This window comes from Coturnix japonica, chromosome 3 (assembly GCF_001577835.2).
Source record: "Coturnix japonica isolate 7356 chromosome 3, Coturnix japonica 2.1, whole genome shotgun sequence".
Lineage (NCBI taxonomy): Eukaryota > Metazoa > Chordata > Aves > Galliformes > Phasianidae > Coturnix > Coturnix japonica.
Genome location: NC_029518.1, coordinates 2,200,158 through 2,219,455, shown reverse-complemented (window position 1 = coordinate 2,219,455; position 19,298 = coordinate 2,200,158). Strand labels below are relative to the sequence as shown.

The following is a 19,298-nucleotide window of genomic DNA, read 5'->3' as shown; positions in this document are numbered from 1 at the left end:
TGTTTATGCACCACTTAATACTTTCCTGCTTTAGTTACCATTTAGTATCTAAACAAACAAAAAGGAGGTGTTCAAGAACTGTGGGGATTCAGCACTGAGGGTCGTGGGCAGTGTGCGCTGATGGTTGGACATAATGATCTTAGTGGTCTTTTCCAACATTAATGATTCTATGGTTCTGTGAGCAGCCCAAGCTCAAGCTTCTGTGGCAGTGTCCATCTTCTGACCTGCTTCCTTTGGAGGAGCCGGGCACTGTTGACCAGCAATAAGTGACTGCCTGTAATATGTGACCATCTTCCATCCAAACACTCCTTTGTTTTCTAACAGGAAAACAGCTTATCTAGTCTCAGTTCCTTTGTCAGCAGTTTGAGCTACATGTGGAAGTGGCTTGAAGTGCTGTGGAAGGAAAGCATTGGGGCTGCTCCTTGGAAACCTGACTGTAGCTATTGAAATATTGATTTGTGTGTGTGTGTGCTGTGGATCTGCTGGCCTGGACAGGGCTGACTGCCTGAAGATGGTTCGAAACAGCCTCAGAGGAATGGCACCAGTGGGCTCCAGCTCTGCTGGTATCCAGATGACAGAGGTTTTAAAGCCTCTGCATGCATACAGAGTAATACTTAGAAACTGTGAACTACCTCAGTTTGCTACTGGCAGTGCACTTCTTTGCTAAGAATGAATGTGGGACTCCTATTGATTTTGTAACACTGCTTAGCTCTGTATTTCTTTGCTTGGATTCTGGAGCCCAGTACTTCAGGTTAGTAGGAAGTCTTCATTATCTGTTTTCGTTTCTGTTTTGCTTACTTTCACAAAACGTGATGTGGCAACTCCAGCAGTCACATGTACGTAAAGTACCTGGAAGTATGGCTGGAGCTTATGCATTTTAAACGTAGGACATACAATTAAAATGAGAAAAGTTAAGCAATTAAGAAACATTTGCATTGCGATTCCTGATTTACCTTCTACAAAACCCTGTGTGCTCACCTGAGACAGAAGTAACACCAGGTCTGACTTCTACTATTGAATTGATGTTATGTATTTAGTATCTTACCAAACGGGTTCTGTTTCAAATAGCTCATCCCAGCCAGCTGCTGAAGCCGTTCCTGCATACCCTACTCATAGGCATGAGAATCCGAGAATTTCTCGGATTGCTTTTTCTCTTCTGATTGAATTATTCTTCTACAAGAAGATTTCTCTGCGGTTAAACATGTGCTAAGGAAAATAGAGCTTGAAAGGTCAGAGGCTCTTCTGTTTTTCTGTTACAATAAATGGACAAATTTAGACTCTTCTCGGCAGTTGGAACCTGAAAAATCAACTTCTTTCTTTGGCCCACAAGGAGATTATGAAATGAATTCCTTTCTCGTGAAGATTGGACTTGATTGCCAAGTATGTCTTACCCTTCACAGCACCTCCAGATATTCAGTGCCAGGAGAATCCTCCTGCCCATGGCTGGCTTCTCCCTCCCATAATGGCACACCGCTGCCTGTGCTTATCTCCCCCCTTGCTACCAGCTCACCCAAGCAGTGCTCACAAAGAGCTGCTGATCGCCATCTTCCCTGGCAGAATCTCACTTCATCCTCAGTCGGTCTCATTCCCTCTCTGTTTCTGCTTGCGTGCCTTGGCTTTTTAGTAATACCTCCTTGGCAAAAACAGTGGGCATCTCAGTTGTTTGATCAGTTAAGATGGAGTGAAGCAGACGTGCTGCTTCTTTAAAAAGAAAGAAAATACAAGTTCATTAAGGGTAAAACTAATTGCATAATTGGGAACTAAAGAGCTAATGAACAATCTTTCCTCATATTTGAGTAACATTGCTAACCATCGTCTCACTAAGAACAACTCTAATACCATAAAACAGGTGATTGGTAATTGTGTGTTGTTTGCAAGCTGCAAGCTCTCACCAACTCATGAAACAGAGGATATAGCCCGATGTGTGATAAACATTTCCAGGCCACTATAGCCCACCATTGGAATGTTTTCTTTTGGTCTGGCTACAGCTGAGGGTGCAATTCAAGTTATCCCCTCACTTCTGGTTGCTCCTCTTCTGTTTGGCAGAAAAGCACATGCACCAGGATTGGCAAGGGGATTTTTATTATGGCCACTGCATAAATACTTGCACACCACGTTGTTTATGGCAGCCTTCTCTAAAGATGTTTAGAAAAGACCTAGAGGAAGTTAACAGACCTCCCTTCTATTGACCTTGGGCTCCATTTTTACGCCATAGCATGGAAATTGAGACATTTGCGTTATGAAATGAGTTGCTCTTAAGACGTAAGCTGCTTACATGCATTTACCTGGAGAACACAGCAACGAGGGACACCGCATCTCTCATTGCTTTCCAAACAGACTCAGTTCAGTGTAATGAGTTGTAATGTTAGTTATTCCAAAGGTACAGCACAATGAAAGCTTATTGTTCTTATCTGTGTTATAATTGAAAGTCCCCGATCATGCTTTCCATTTTATGCTTTGTCAGAACCTTGGACCTTAATCTGGCTCTCTGACTGACAGTGGGGGCTGGGGAGAGAGCCCTGGAACTGTTTGTGGTAGCCGGGCTGCTCAGCGTGATTCAGCTCAGAGCATTTGCATATCCTTAAGTATTTCTTCTGAGAGGGCCTAAATCCTTCTCAAGTGTTTGATGCATTTTTGAAATTCATTCATAAGGTATCTACATGCACTAATAGTTCTGTATAATATTGCTGCGCATAATCTGACAGATAAGGCTAGTTTTTTAAACAAGGTATTCTTTGGGGATGTCATATTACATTCTGACTTATTCTACTGGGCGGAAATGTCAAGTACTTTGCAAAAGGATGCTTCAGTGTTTTGATTGAATTAGTATTCTTTATTCGGCACAAATTTTCGGCTGCAATAAAAGGCCGTCGTAGTGTGGGAACGCTCTGCAAAAGAGTTAACAGGGGGGCTCTTTTGTTTTATTTTTGTTCCTGGAGCTTTATTCCATATAATCATTCCTTTGCTGCCGATGCCAACATGAGATGCAACGAGAGGAGATTCTCGGATGCGTTTTTTATTAGTTTGTCTGAATTGTTAAACTGTGAGCAGCACCTTTATCTTGGAATACTTCTTGAAATACAGCTTAGGCTTTTATCTTTCCTTGTCTAGCTTTTTATTTCCTTTTCTTGCAAAGTTTTTATCAGTATCCATGGAATGATTGTCATCCTTAATTTCAGAAACCTGCCACTCCTGATAGTACTTGTGCAGCACAAGCAGGAAACGCCATTGCTTTGGAAAATGTTCGGCCATTAGATTTGAGCACTGAGCACAGAGAGCGGTTTGAAACATTATCTTAATGGCCAGTACCGTTAGATATAGAAAGATGCACTTAGTTGAAACCCTCCTCTTCCATAGGAAGACACCTACTCCAGTGTGCTAAAGGAGAAACAGCAATGTATTCCCACTTTCTTAAATTGATACCCGCTGGGGATGCTCAAGCCCTTAATGACTTAGGATCTCTCATGGAAGATCACTAATCGCAATGAAAGCCCTTTTTTCATTGCATTAAGCATGTCCTCCAGGAGCCGCCATTAGTGGCTGTGACCTAGTTATAGAAATGAGTTTGTCTCTTAAAAGGACCATCGCAGTCCTTACTGCTTGCATGCTTGAGAAAGGAATGGTGCAGATTTAATCCACTTATTTTTGTTTTATGACCATGCAGGTTTTTGTGTAACATCTTTTACTTCAGTTCTGTTTCTTCGTTTGCTTTCAGGAATCTCCTTCTGGCCGCAGAAAAGCACTTGCCACCAGCAGCATCAACATGAAGCAATATGCAAGCCCCATGCCTACACAGACAGATGTCAAGTTAAAATTCAAGCCTTTGTCCAAGAAAGTGGTATCTGCCACATTGCAGTTCTCTTTATCCTGTATTTTTCTGAGGGAAGGGAAAGCCACGTAAGTTTGTTATTCTTTTCTTCATAAAAAAACCCACACAACAGATATCCTGTTTCATGTTGCTTTTCAGAGAGCTCTTTCCATACAGGGCTTTGTCTGTATAGAATGACAGAATTTGAGAGCATCCTGTAGCATACCTATCATTCCTGCCATACTAAGTTTCTTAGTCTGAGTCAAAGTCATTTCTTGCTCTGATTATAGACTTACGCTTTTTAAAGACAAATAGTTTTTCCTTTACCATTACAGGCTGTTTAAGTAACAGTATCTTAATATCTGCAGATTTGAAAGCAGCAGGAGCGGACCTTTTCATGCATGTGTGTACTCACCCAACAGTACCCTTAACAGACTGTAAGGGTATTTCTGTGTCAGAAAGAATAAAAGAAAAAGAAAGAAGGGGGTGGAGTCAGAAGTAAGATTTTGACCTGATCACAAGAACATTCCAAGAAAAGAGTTAATGTGAGCACTGATCACCACTGCCCCACTCACCCATCTGGTTCTGTTCCATATTTCAACAGCCTATGGAGCACAAGGCATACAGAATATTTTTCCAGGTCCTACAACATCTCCTGCAATTCCAGTCAGACTCAAGGTGTCAAATGTTGGCTACTTGATGTGGCTGGAGGATGGGGTTATTTGTCACCCATTCCATTTTTCTCTTCCTGTCTGTCTAGTGGAGACTATAGGAATGTGAGAATGGCAGAACAAAAACAGGTGGATTGGAAAACTGCTGTTCTAGTGGGCTTTCTTTTTCCCCCCAGAGAGAGTAATAGTCTCATTATTTTGAGTGCTCTTGTAGTTGTTGCCTGCTGCAGTATATTGCACTGTAGTGCCCTCAAACTGCTTTGTAAACAGACTTTGAAATCTTTATGTTACAGCACACATTTTGACATTAAAAGTCTATAGTCTTGTTTGCCTGCTTTGAAAGCCACAGACGCATTTATTACTACTATTTCCTTTTACTGAGTAACCCTTTGGGAGCGACTTTTGGAACTATCATATGAATCTTATTTGTATATGGTGAATATAGATTGATATGTAAAATACAGATGTATATTTTGAAGTATGGAGCTGTGGCTTAACATGGTATTGCAGCTAGAAATGTGAAGGAAGAATTGTCTGACCTCTTAACTTTGGCATCAACCAGCATCTATGAACTATGAATGAGCAAACAAAGGTCTAAGGCTCTTGCTGCTTTATGGGGCCGTAATTTGTAAAAGCTGACCCATTTAAAATAGATATTGATTTGTTTCAGCGTGTGGGACTGTAAGTCAGGCAGAGAATAAGTTGACAATAGGACTTTAATATTGCCCTGAACCAGGAACCTGAAAAGAAAAATTAAGCTGCTGTTTGTGGAAGCGTTGTTTTCTAGAATGTGTAAATAGAGGATGTCCAACTAGTCAGGTATGTGAGCACACAAGAAAATGCCCAGACTGGTGAATATCTCCTACAAACTGCTGTAATTGTATAAAGTGAGATTCGCTTTTGTTGAGGTGTTTTTTAAAGAAAACATGAGAGATCGGCTAAAAGTTTACTGTCATTTCTGGATTGCTCTAAGATTTGACCAATCAGTCGTTAAATTAACTCTTAATGCAAGGCAGGACTATTTTCACCCTTTAGAATTTTGTTAACAGAAAGCCTTTCCTTCAGAAATGGATACACGTGTTATCATTTTGTTCTTATGCTGTATTCAAGATTTGAGATCAGAGACTTCCCGGAAGAAAAGAAGGCATGGAAAAATTAGAAGGGTTTTTAATAACGTGGTAGTATCAGATGTGGTATTAACAGCCCACATTTTGATGCTTGGTCCAAAATTTGTTATTTAGGGATGAAGACATGCAAAGCCTGGCTAGTTTGATGAGTATGAAACAAGCCGATATTGGAAATCTGGATGATTTTGAGGAAGACAATGAGGAAGATGAAGAAAACCGAGTGAATCAAGAGGAAAAGGCTGCAAAAATTACAGGTTGGTTTTGCCACATGGATGGTAAAATAGTTTTCCATCCTAATTGCCAGCTGTGTCCCATGGATTTTATCCTTACGCTGTATTTGTGTTTTGCTTTGACTCCAAAGCAAAATGAGATGTGAGATAATTTGGTTGAACAGGAACCCATAACTGAACAAAGTTTGATTTGATTTAAATTCATTAGTGTGTGTGTAGTCATGCACCCTATCTTCAGGAGAGAATACACCAGGTGGGCAGCATTTTAGGGAAAGAAAGAACTGAGTGTGAACAGTGGAGCTAGAGGCAGGCAGAAATGGGCCAATAAGTGGTAAAACAAGGGGAAAGTGAAATAAGGAAGGCAGTGTGTGAAAATCAGTTACGCCGTTGTTGAGTGCAGGGATTCTGCTCAGTAACATCATAATTCGAGGCAGTGTAATGCTTTTGGCTGGGGGTGTCTCACGGAAGTGAAATCAAGGGACTGTTAAGAGACTTCAATGGGATTTGGCAGTAAGGCTCTTTGAAGTGAGGTGGTGTAACCACTTCTTTAATTGCTTGCTGATGAAGGTGCTCAGGGTGTTCAGGACAGCTGAATTGATCAATGTAAGGGCAGGATGTGATAAATTGTTAGTAGAGGTCATTATCTAATGCCGCTACAGATGAGTTCTGTGGGAGTTCTTAGTTTAAGAGAAGAATTAGGAGAAGAAAAGGGACTTTTTAAGCCAGCCCTGATGTTTGCCAGTGATCTTGTACAATGTTGGAATAATAAGATCCTTCTATAAGACGGAGCAGAGCATCCCAAGAAAAGAAGTGTATTGTCAGATCTGTTCTTCAAAATCCCTATGAGCCTTGGTTGGGTGTTTTGAAACAGTAATTGCGTTGCTTTTTTGAGCTTTTGTTGCAATTGAGAGGTTCTGCCTGAAGCAGTTCTTAGTTATATTTACAGTTGTGAAAGGATGCAAATGTGTTTTCTCTGTGCTTTACATATTCAATTAAAAGCTTTTACCGTGATCAAATCTCTACTTATGCTGTATTTGTGTGGTACGTAGCAGATTGGAAAGCTGAGAATAAAATATGAGAGATAGTGTCTTCTTGGTCAAGGAGTGGTGAAATACCAGTCTGGCCTCATTGAAATCAATCTGCAAAGCTTCTCACTCCTTTCCCAGTGTAACCAAAATAATTCAGCTTCATGTTCAGAACAGCAGACAGAAGCACCGGCCATCCTGTAATCCCAGGGAGAAAAGGCACATGAAGGAGGTGCTGCATAAAGTCTGTATCAACTATTTGCAGATGTACTTTATTAGGATATACCTGTGCAATGCTCTGAGGGCTACTTCAGAAAACCTGAGTGCAGGATAGTAAATGGAAAGCAGCAGATCTTGCTCCTCAACTTTATTGTTTTTGCAGTGTTCAGCATCTTAGCAAACCCAGCAATTCTTGAACGGGCAAAAAGCTCATGTAGATTGGTCTATTTTGTTTGCTGGCCTTCGGCTCTACGTAGTGACTATCCCTCAGATAAAAGCCCCTAGTTAGATGGGGAAGAGTGGGCTGTCTGCCCTAAATTAGGATTTTTCCTAGACTCTTTCCCCCTCGTGCACACACTTGCTATGTTCATCATGCTGAGTGCAGTGCTAAGACTCATCTTGAAGTTTCAGATGCATTTCAGCTGTTGAGGTATTGTTGTAAAGGCCAAAATGTTCTAACCAAGTGTTACACTTACTCCTGGAAGGGCAGAAGCAGTAAACACTTCTGGAGTTACAGTATCTGCTTGTTGCTCAGCCCCCCTGGTGCTGTTTTCTGATGATACAAGGTGGCAAGGCTGAGCATTTTGTTGTTGGTTATGAAAGGAACCTGAGGAGGAAAAGTCGGCCTCAGACCTTTGGTTTTCATGTTGGCTGGCTGAGTTCCTCTGTGTGAAACAAGAAAGGTGGAATAGATATTGAAGGAGAATGGACAAGAAGAAAGATGGAATGAGCACTGAAGGAGAATGGTTTCCCAAGCAAATGGGAGAGACTGAAAGGAAGGCAGTAAGTAAACACAGAAAATAAAGCAGAAAAGATCTGTTTCAGCATGTGTTAAAGACAATGTAAAGGTTTCTTCTGATTTCATTGTCAGTTGGAATGGCTCCTGTAAGCAATGGAACCAATGCTAAAAACTGATAAAATGCAAGGACAGCTCAGGAACAGGGGAGAGGGCAAAGTGCTGTCCCAGATAGAAAGAGGTAGGAAAATAGGAGCAAATATAAAAAGAAGGAAATTAGTGAGCAAACCCGATTGTGGTGATGTAGTCTTTTTAAATTTCTTTCAAAACTAATTGTGTTCACAGAATCCCATGAAGTTAATTGAGGAAGTTACATAACCCTTTTGAAAGCTTGCTGCTCCCAACATTTTCTCATCTGTTGCCTTGTTAGGGTGTTGGCAGCCACGCAGGCTGGAATGCCTTCACTGACTCAGAGTCCCCTGAGGCAAATCACTTTGCCCTGGTGTGCCTGTTTTCCCAACTGTAAAATGGGGATGCTGGCTAGAGCTCCTGCGGAGGAACGATGGGAGGATTACGGGGTTCATTTTTGTAAGTGAGCTTGGAAAAAATGAAGTGCAAGCAGTAAAGCAGAAGGGATTATTACCTTTACTTTGGATTCAAGGTCTCACAGAAACGTTGGATGACGCCACAAGCAAAACGCTGTCATTCACAGGCAGCAGCTACAGGTGGTGCTGCCAGTCTTTGCCACAGACGCCGTTCCTTTTGCAGGGTGCAAAAAGGAATGTTTTACTTGGGCCCAAAGTTACAATTTCAGAGCTGAGTAAATATATCTACGCTAGGGGAATGAGACAGACCTTCTAAACAGGGCTCTAGATGGTGCAGGTGAGTTAGGAAATGCTGCTTCTCTTCCTTGATGCGTTGCCTAACATTGGGTAAGTATCTGTGCCTCTGTTTCTTCAGCTATTAAATTAGTGATGCAATTCTGACCTACCTCAAAAGCACTGTGGAATTTGATGTGGTCAACACAGGAGTTACTGCCGTAAAGCTGAACTTAAGATGAGGCTAAAAGATGTTGTCCATTCAAAGCACGGCTTCCATTCAAATAAAAATATTGCTCTATTTCAGTTTTCCATTTCCTTGACAACATTTCTTGTGTAAACTTTGCATGCATAAAAACTGTATCTCCATCTAACTGTTCTAGTTTGTGTCAGCATGGAAGTGGTATTTGTAGCCATGAAGTTCAAACTGTAAAGTACTTCAGCTTCTCTAAACCTCTTAGAATTACCCCACCCTTAGTCTAAAGCTGAAGACAAGACATTCCAAGGCACGGAAGAAATGTGGCTCATAACTCACAAACCTAGGACAGTAACAAATATATTGTTTCCCTTAATGTTTTAATTGCTACGCTGAAGTTAATAGCTGCGTCCTGCTCCATCTGCCCAGAGCAGGGTGACTCTCCCAAGTGCCACATGGACCGAGCAACATGCCCATGTGCGACCTGTTGCAGATGCCTGAGTCCCAGCTTGTTTCAAGGGCAGTATGTGTAACCCTTCCTTGCCATTTGAAAAGCCAAACCTCTTGTGCTGTTTTCTGATACCTTTACTCTTTTTTTTTTCTGGTAGTGCCATGCTGCTTTAAAAAAAAAAGAGTGAGAAGGGAGGAGAAACATCTCTAGTGATTTATATAGCATACTTGTTGAACAAGCTAATAGACGCTTGTAGATAATGAGATATATAAAAATGATAATATAAGGCATAAATCTTCAACCTACTATTTCCACTCTCCAAAATATGACATAAACCATTTAATATTGTAATGAGAAACACTGCAGTGCATACGGCTGTTTAGGTTGGCAGATGGGACCAGGTGATTCAGACCACATCAAAGAATTCCCTCTTTTTAAAGCTCTGATTTTAATTTGTTATTTTCTGACAAAATGAGATTGAATCGTAATTGGTTTTTTTGGTGGGTTTTTTTCTTTTTTTTTCTTCACATGCTAGGATAATAAACTGTGCATCATGTCAGCATCTCACCCTGTTTAAAGCTGGTAATTTGTTTGTAATAGTGTTTTACAAGGCTGGTTCTGTTTTATTTGAGTACAGCAAGAAGGCTTTTTGCCTTTGTGCATCTCGCGTCTTAAAAGCTCTCAGAAGACAGTACGACACTATTCAGGTGTCTGAAGTGTACATATGATTTTATACTGAGAAAGGCAAGCTTTTGGGGGCAGTTCTGGTCTTATTTTAGGGCATTACTCTTGTTTGTCAGAGTTAAAAATAAGGAAGTGAGGATAGTGAAATTAACTCTGCGTAGACAGCCATAAATATAATCTCATCTAACTGGACTGTGCCCTATGATCAGGAATGCTGGCGAGGTGTGGTGAGAAGGAATTTTGCTGTGGCTTTGTCACTGGCAGAATAGGTCTTGTCCAATAGATACCGGCAGCATAGATAATTTCATTTGGCAGTTTACAGATTGGCGTATCTTTGCAGGGCGGCTGGAAGATAAGTTTTTAAGCATGCGATTGAGATGCATTGAGGTTCTGGACTTTGCTTTTGCCTTCAGCTTCATGAAGTCCTGCCATTTGAGGGTTGGGTCAGCGGGTGTTGCCCTGTGGAAAAGCATGAGAAGGGCTGGTCTGAGTGATGTGGGCATTGGGGTGAGCTGGTATGGTCATTGGACTGCTGTGTTTCCTCTCACTCTGATGGAAAAACACAGTGGGATGTCAGTGATATTCAGTGAGCAGAATCATTTCTCCTGCATAGGTTTCTTCTGCCCATTTGTCACCTGGAAGGCCAGTACAGGCTGACCCCTCTTGACAGAAACCTGTACCTGAGGGCTTTCAGAGATGTGCTCAGCTCAGTCCCCATCACTACAGAAGCTGTATTTGTCATATGCTGTGGATAGGAGTTACTCTGGGGTGGGATCAGGGTGGAATCTTTCCTCTTGCAGCGGAAGTAAGACCTAGTCAGTTTTCATTTCTTTCTTGCACAGTTATGGAGGCATCTTGATTAGAATTAAACACTGGGATTGATAGGTGTTAAAGTTACAAGTTCATGGCAGCTCACAGCTGTGCATTATGGACAGAAAGGATTTTGGGGAGCACTGAGGGTTCCTTGCATAGCATTACAGTAGCAGGTGGAACTGATGGCACGTGTTCAGTATGCTTCCCAATAGCCCGGTAACAACTACATCTTTTAGAACTATGATGTGCGTTGGTCTTGTCACTGGTTGTAAATGATAAATAATCACTGCGTGTGTACAAGGAAATTGCAATATGTGTGTATATGTGTTAGATTTCTGTGGTCATAAAGGCTTGGTAGGGAGGTAAATCATTCTGGGGGGCTCTTTTGTCTTGATTGACAGTGGTTTAAAATTCCAGTTTTCTTCACAAGCAGGGAAACCCCTTTAATTATATCTTAGTATTTTGAATGGATGTACACACTCATCTTCGTAAAGCTAAGTACTGTTGCCAACATCAGGAGTCCAGCAAGATTTGTTTATTAAATGATCACTAAAGGTTTCTACAGAGATGTTTTGCTATACGTATATCGTTGTTAAATCTTGTTCTATGTGTTTTCTTTTAATTAATACTAAATGCCTTCTCCCTTACTCTCTCTATCTCTTTTTCCAGTAACAGTGTCTGTTCCACCTCTGTTTCATTAAATGCCCTTACCTTACATTTGTCTTGACTGGCTTCTATTTACAGAAATTGTAAACCAGCTGAATGCTCTGAGCAGCTTAGATGAAGATCAAGATGACTGCATAAAGCAAGCAAATATTCCTTCAGCTAAATCAGCCAGTTCCTCTGAAGGTCTATGAGCTTTCCTCCTTTCTTTCTGTTTCTGATTGTCTGTATTTACTGTGACCTATTGCCTTTTGACTCCTGCTTGTATTCAGCTGTCGGTTTTATCTCTGTGCTTCCACCCAGCATGACTCTCAGTAATTTGTAGTGCATCCAACAGGTAACAACACGATAGAGAAAGAGACTGTCTCCTCTGCAGCTGCACTGCCATCTGATAATGAACAAGAAAAGAAAAAATATTGGAAAAAAAAAAAGAAAGAAAGAAAACAAAAAACCAAAGCCTCAAACTTGACTTGTGCTGTCAGTAATATTTGACCCCTCTAACTCGACAATATAGCTCTACTCTGATTTCACGTGCACGTTACATCCAAAAATTGCAGTTTCCCTCTGATAGTCACCATCTGCGTGAGCCACCAGAAAGAAGCTGCTGTTTAGTATGTTAGGTGTTCCACAATATGTACTTATTGAAGATGATAAAAGGCTTCATTGTTAGTCATTTGTGTTTCATCACGTTCTGATCAGCAAATGGTAGTTTCATTCATTTCGCTTTTTTTTATTGCCCTCTTGTTATCGTACTACTAAAGTGAATTTGCTTAGTTGTTCAGTAGGTACCATTTCTTGAGGCACTATTTAGAGGGACTGTTGGTGTGTGTGGGGTATTTTAAGTTTGGGATGTGTTAACTGAACTGTTTGTATCTATACTGACACAATATTCCAACTCATTTCTAGAGCTTATCAATAAGCTTAATTTCCTGGAGAAAGAGGAACGTGACCTGGCTGACTCTGGTATGAACCCATTTGGCGATCCTGATGCAGCCGAATTAAATCCTTTTGGAGATCCTGATGTAGAAGGTAATGCATTTATTATGCATAATTAATCACGTATTAAATGGCTCAAAAGCACTGTGGATTATTTTGGAGGACTACAAATGAACAATGTTATTCTCATAAAATACATCTGTTGCATGAGGTGTTGAGGTAGCAAGGGCAGTGATCCTGGAAAACTGGTTTGTCCTTTGAATCATGTCCTTCCTTACATGCATTTGCTTTGAGGGGCTTCCAGTTTAGAGCTGAACCCAGAGAGCTGCTGACCTTTCTGGTGTCTTACTACTTACTAAATTCTTTACTATGAGAGTGGTGAGGTGCTGGAACAGGCTGCCCAGAGAGGCTGTGGATGCTCCATTCCTGTAGGTGTTCAAGGCCAGGTTGGATGGGGCCCTGTGCAGCCTGGTCGAGTATTACATGTGGAGGTTGGTGGCCCTGCCTGTGGTGGGAGGGTTGGAGCTTCATGATCCTTGAGGTCCTTTCCAACCTGGGCTGTTGTGTGATTCTGTGATACTGCTCACTTCACAGACACTGCACACATGGTATAAATGAGCGAAGCATATTGTCAAGTGCCTCTGTAACATGTGGGACAGAATCTTCACTGCAGTCTTCCTTGTATCACAGCTGTTCTTGGTATGCCTTAGCTCTAATCTTCACCACTATAGTTTAATAGTGGTGAAGAATAGAAGAATAGAATCTCTTTCATTCTTTTTTTTTGCTTTTATGGCTTCCTCAGTTAAGTCTTCTGGCATCACGCCTTGGTGGAAGGTGTTAATCCTCTTTCCAGACCAGCATGCCCATTCTTGTTTTGTTTGGGTGAGAAATACAACCCCTTTAAGTGTTTAATTTGTGACTTCAGCCACAAGGCCAGAAAATAGCATCTCAGCATCCTTGCTGTCCCCAGCTTCTTGTTCAGATATCTAGATTTGCATCTGCTGCAATCAGAAAGGCTTTACTGCCATCATAGACAGTCCTCCATTCATCTGGATCTGCTCTGTGTACTTGGATAGGTCTCAGGCTACTGGGACCCCAAAGGAGTTGCATCTATATTGCTGTGGGCAGTGGTGCTGAGTTGCTGGGTGTGTGCATACCAGCTATTCCTCCCACACAGTCACCATCACACAGCAATCAGCGTACCATAACATGGCAGTGATTATGATAAACAGGGTGTCACTGGGTTCTTCCTACTGTGTCACAGGTGTTTTTCGTTTGGGAGGAATGGGGTCTCAGTCTTGTTCATTATGAAAGAAATGTTACTTCCCGGAGCACTGAACAGTGTGGAAATCTGAAGTGTTTCAGGCTGTCAGATTGAACGTGGGGCATCTGGTGTGGCATGTTTAAAGTTACATTTACATTCAGTGGCTCACTGGGGACTTTAAGCTACCACAGGTACCTTTGAGAAGTGCTGGCTCTTCCACTCCAAAGCTGTCTTGTCCCTACAGTGGATATTGGTGATGTTCATCCTCCCTGACTTGTCCTGCTTGAGTTGTGCCTTTCCTCCAGCCCTCTTCCTTCAACAGAAACTGAGGGGGTGGGGAGTAAAAGTGCTGAGACAAATCAGTTATGACAGTTTTGATCTTCAGCAACAGAAGGGATCACCTAGGTATATCTATGGCTAATTGGTGTATCTATACGTGGGCTGCACATAGACACTGTCATTTTGAGGACACTTCCCTTTATTTTGGATTGCACTTTGGAGCTGTGGAATACTCTGGAAGCCCATCTGTTCTTGCCCTACCATAGAGAATGACCTTGCTAGTTTTCCATTTATTGGCAGATGTAGTCCCTCTTAGTTTAGGACACCTCTTCTACTTAGTGCTTACTTAGTGAACTTTTTACTGCTGCTGTCTCTTTTTTGGAGGTAATTTGGGACTATGCCCACTTGTTTGTTTTTGCATCCTTCAGCGGATGGGACCTGTTTGGTGGCCACTCCAGGAGCCTGGGAGCATGACAGAGGTTCAAGAGTTTAAGGCAGACTTTCTCCTACAGGCTTAAAGAGTGACATTACCTGTTTCACTTGTCTTGTGATCAGCTTAAATCAGGAGATTAACTTGTTATGCGTGCAGGGATGTGGTATTTTTCTATCCACTACACATTAGTCTGCTTTATCTTTTTATATGAGCGATCCAGAATCTTGAATTTAGATTTTATGTGGAAGATCAGAGGCTCTCAGTGAAATTTGTAACATCATTTCCCCAAGATGGGCGACCACCTGGAGCCTCATTTCCCAAGTCCTTTGCCATCAGAGGCTAAAAGGCACCATGTGCCACTTGGCAGAACAGTCCAGGGATATTCCTATCAAGCCGATATCTTTAGTGCTTAGTGAGAGTGCTTGCAGTCACCCAGCGTATGAATATGTATGCACGGACAATCACTCAGAGAGAAAGGAGGATTGCTTGCTAGTAGGTGCTTGTTTCCTAGACAGATATTTCTTGTGCCTGTCCACAGATGAGCTACTTTCCCTCTACCTTGCTAATCCCATAATCACCTAACCCTGGGAATCAAGGGTGGAGAGATACCAAAAGAGTGAGTGCTTCCAGCATCTGTGTGTATACTGTGGGTGCTCTGCATGGCAGAGGGCTTCAGCAAGCTGCCTCAGGGTACTGCTGTGGTTTAAAAAGTCCTTGGTGTATAAGTGATCATGCACAGTAGAGTGAACATGCATACGAACAACTTGCCAGATGTTAGAAATCTGAAGAATCGAGCAAAATCTTGTCTGGAATACATTTCTGCAGCTTTTATACTAGCCAATACGTCGATGTTCGTCTGCAGTCTACCTTTTGGATAGTCTTCTAGTCCCATTACAACAGAACTCTACAATCAGATAATTTTTGTGCAAAATGTTTTGCATGTTGAAGGCAACGTAGCCAATAAATGCAAATAGGAAACCACAGAATGCTGCCAATGTCCCCAGAATGTTTTCTAATTAGATGGGGATTCTGCTGTTGAAGTTGAACATGACCAATACACACCTGAGACATGAGGGTGATTATTTTTGCCGCTACATCCCCTTTTAATTTAAAACAGTATTTACTTTACCAGGGCAATTCTTTATCTTGCACACAGACTTGTGAACTTTCTGCAATGCGCATTGCAGCTCAAATGAAAATAGAACTGCTTTGCAATACCAATACCCAGTATCCTTATAGGATAGTCCTAAGGAGAGCAGTACAGGAACCAAGATGCAGGAGGAAAGATGACTCTTTTCATGTTTCTTAATGAAATGTAATGTCTTGCTGGTACTGGCTAATGAAAGCAGGGGAAAATCATCAGCAGTTGGTAGGAATGCCAGTCATTGTGCTTTCTAGAACTACTGGGAAGTAATGTTTTTCTGCTGCTTGTTCCGCTGCACTCACATCACCATCGTGTCTGTGTACCTGCCAGTAGTGCAGCAAATGGTATAGCTAAGTATCTTTCACATGTGGCTTCTTCTTTCATCTTTTGCCAACAGGAGAGTTGTGTGTGTAATGTTTTGGTAGGGGTTTTGTTTGTATGTCACAATATGTTTGTGTTACACAAGTCAAGTGGTTTGAAGGGCAGGGTGATTTTTGGAGATCCTCTGGGAACTAGAAGGCTGATTGTGCAGATAGGCAGTGCCAGTCAGGATAATTACTATCACAGGCAGTCTTTCTCAGTGCAGTTAGAGCAAGAACTGTCTTCAGAGTCTGGCACAAGAGCAGATGGTGCTGCTGCTGTAGTAATATTCTACCTGTTCTCTTGTCACTCCTACCCCCGTGGCTTTATTACTTAATCATGCAAAGTCACCACGTGTTTGACCCTTGGAATGCCAAACTGCAAATGTAATTTTTAAATCTGTGTAGAGAGCTACAGTTAAAAAATGACTTCAGGTAGCAACCAAAGTCCTGCCTTTTCTCTCAGCTGTGATTAGTGATGGGGAGAGCAAGAAAACAGCTGGTGAGCTGTTAGTATAAAATCAGCCCAAAGAAGGAAAGAAGCCTCTTTTTAAGTTTTAGAGGGACTCATGAACAGTGACCAACGCTTGACATGAAAGGCAGACCTGAAGGTTCTAGTTGGATTCAGAAGAGGGAACGCTTTCCCTGGCTTTCTGGGGTTTGTTCTTTGCTCTGCCTGCTAGCAGCAAAGCACAATGGGTGCAAAGCCCCCAAAACCATTCTCTGCTAGCTGGCAAATGAGCCTCCAGGCTCTGCCCTCCAGTGAGGATGGGGTCCTTCCTTCTGTGGGGACAGCTGAGAAAGCAGAGAAAAAAAATGGTGTCTTGGATGATGGGAAGAGAGAATGAGAAGTGGATGTATTGAGTGCCTGTAAGTCCTGCCTGTAACATTCTTAAAGGCTCCTGTACACTTAGCCTATGTGCAGCATTTTGTGGCACCTGTTTGCTAATAGTAAGCCTGAGGTCTCTCAGTGCTGATCCGCAGTGCTGCGTGAGGCCATACCTGTAGTTACTGCTGAGCTAATGAATGCAAGACAGACATCTGCCCTGGTTGGCGTTACAGCACTTGATCCACAGTGTTGAAACAGAAAGAACTGCAAAACCTGTTTTGCAGTTCTTAAAATTTTTCCTGTCCTTAAAATCTAACAGATTTAAATCAAAATCTAACTCATTTCCAAGAGGCACTTGAAAGCAGATTGAAGGTAGAAGATTGCTGTTTAGTTATGAGACGGTTTCCTTAAATGTTTTTAGTTTCAGGAAATTCTACTGACATTCTTCTCAGTAATAGGTCCCCCCTTTTTAAACCACAACGTGTGCATCCTAGCACAGTGGGTTAATTGTATGAGCATGACTTCAAATGCCACGTGTGTGTTATCAGGAAGTTTTGCACAGGTAAGTTAATGTGTGTTTATCAACAGTTCCATGTGCAGGTGTGGTCATTTGTCTTCTAATACGCAGCTGTGGAGGTAGGTGTTAGGGGCTGTGCACTTCTGTGGTAAAATATTTCAGGATTTGAAATACCTTTAATCAAAACAAGAGGTTCAATTTGAACAACGCATGCATGGGCCGCCTTTCTGTGTTGCATTTGGTTACTCCGGGTCTACACTGGGTTACTGCAGATCTCTTAAGAACCAGTGCTTGGCCTTGTTCATCAAAGCACTAAACATGTGGGTAACGTTGGAGTATCACCCACAACTGACGTGAGCTTCTAGGCATGCATTTCTAGACAGTCAATGTAAGGATTTAGCTCACCTGATTTTAGACACTAACAATGTGAACCTGTCCTGGTTACCTGGTTCTCTAGAGTGCCTAAGTGAAGAGAGAGACAGAAGGTGGTGAGTGGTAAGGCTTAACCAGATTCAACGGTAACAGAACCTCTTCTTTTTTAAATTTTTCCACAGATTTTGCTAAGGCTATTATTGTAGCCCTGTTCTTTTTTGACGTGTTAGAAGGATTAACTAGATCTTCCTATAATATGCTTCCACAGTGTTAAAGCTGTTTGGCTATTAGGCATAAAAATAGTTTTTTTTCTGATCTCACCTTATTTCCCATCATCCCATTTCAGTCTGCACTCCTTTTCACTCTCTTTTTGACATCAGCTTTTGATGTGAGGCTAAGATAGCTGCATCCTGAAAGTGTAGTTAAATAGAAGAACAAGAGCATACGGCATACAAAAAGAGGTGCTGTATGTATTGCTTCTTTAATACTAAGTTGGACCAAGTTGCTGAGGGAATAAGAGACTTTAAACCTCACCTGGTATTAAAGGCATTTTAAAATGTAATGTTACGAATAATCACTGCAGGGAAATCCCATGGGCACAAGCACCATGCATAGTCATAAGCAGGTCTACCAGTTAGAACCTGTACTATCTTCTGGCATAGTATAGCTTTATTTTCTTTCCCGCAGCTGAGCTGACCATCAATCCCAGAGGGTGATTTATCTCCTGGGTGTCCACCTAGAGTTTAAGTAAGGTTTTCATTATGTTATTCTTTTCTTTGAGGCAAAACTATTTGTTCTTTAGATTTATGATCTCACACTTCAGAAACAGGTTCTTAAAGGTAGCGCAGAAGACAATATGATAATACAGCCTTTGCAGGTCAAATATGAAGAATCAAGAAGAAGAAAGGCACTGGATGTCTGTAACCAAGTCTTTCCAGTAGGTCCCAGTTGTTTTGAGAAGGTCTAAAGCTTTTCCTGCTCTAGGCCTACTGGCTGGAGACTAGTTCAGTGCATAAGACAGGTGGAGCTGCTCTTTGCACCATTGGGCCGTATTCTGGTTCGGCCAGCAGTGGCTCTTGTTCATGCAGTAGGCTGCAGTCAATCAGTGCTGTGTAGGGCTGTCTGTCACCTTGGCTCTGCGCTGATGGCTGGAGACAGGGTGCACGGAAAGTATCCTGGTGGAGCAGAAAACATCTGCAGCTTTTATCAGTTCATTTAGTTTGGCAATTTAAGCACACCATCCATCCAAGACCAGGTGACTGCCGCACTGCTTTTTTCACCGCCCCTTGCCTTTGTTAGTTGATTGACTAGAAATGTTGTCTTCCCAAGTATTTGTTTAGTGACAGATATGATTGGAGCTCCATCTTTTTTGTTTTCTTTTGGTATCTTGCTACAAGAACTTTTGAAGGTTTTCTTTTAAAGCGAAAAAGTATGTTTTGTTCAATTTAATAAGCATAAATCTGAAGAAGAAACGCTTTTCATTGTGAATAATGTGGGAGTGGCCATTGAAAATGAGGTTTTAAACACAGTACCTTGAAGTTCTATTTACACAGCTTTGGAAAGCGCTCAAATCCCATGTTGAACCATTCACTAGATTCTGCAGCAAGAGGAAGATGAAGGTACTGAGAGTCATTGTGAGGAGCGCCGTGTTGCTGTATAGGGATCTCAGTGTTCATTCAGTACCCAGCAATCTTTCACTTCTGTGCAGTGTTCTTTCTGTAGGG

The 19,298-nt window shown here is 41.8% G+C and overlaps 1 protein-coding gene across 16 annotated transcripts in view; it reads left to right on the top strand.

The window, feature by feature from the left end:
• EHBP1 (EH domain binding protein 1) overlaps positions 1-19,298 on the top strand; it is a 185,121-nt gene that overhangs the window by 65,114 nt on the left and 100,709 nt on the right. For 12 of the 16 annotated variants that reach the window (XM_015856563.2, XM_032443929.1, XM_015856565.2 and 9 more), the window contains 4 exons: positions 3,716-3,897; positions 5,721-5,860; positions 11,523-11,627; positions 12,348-12,470. In XM_015856563.2, coding sequence (XP_015712049.1) covers positions 3,716-3,897; positions 5,721-5,860; positions 11,523-11,627; positions 12,348-12,470 — 550 coding nt within the window. The remainder of the gene's footprint in view (positions 1-3,715; positions 3,898-5,720; positions 5,861-11,522; positions 11,628-12,347; positions 12,471-19,298) is intronic. The other 4 variants (XM_015856568.2, XM_032443931.1, XM_015856572.2 and 1 more) reach the window with 1 other exon arrangement.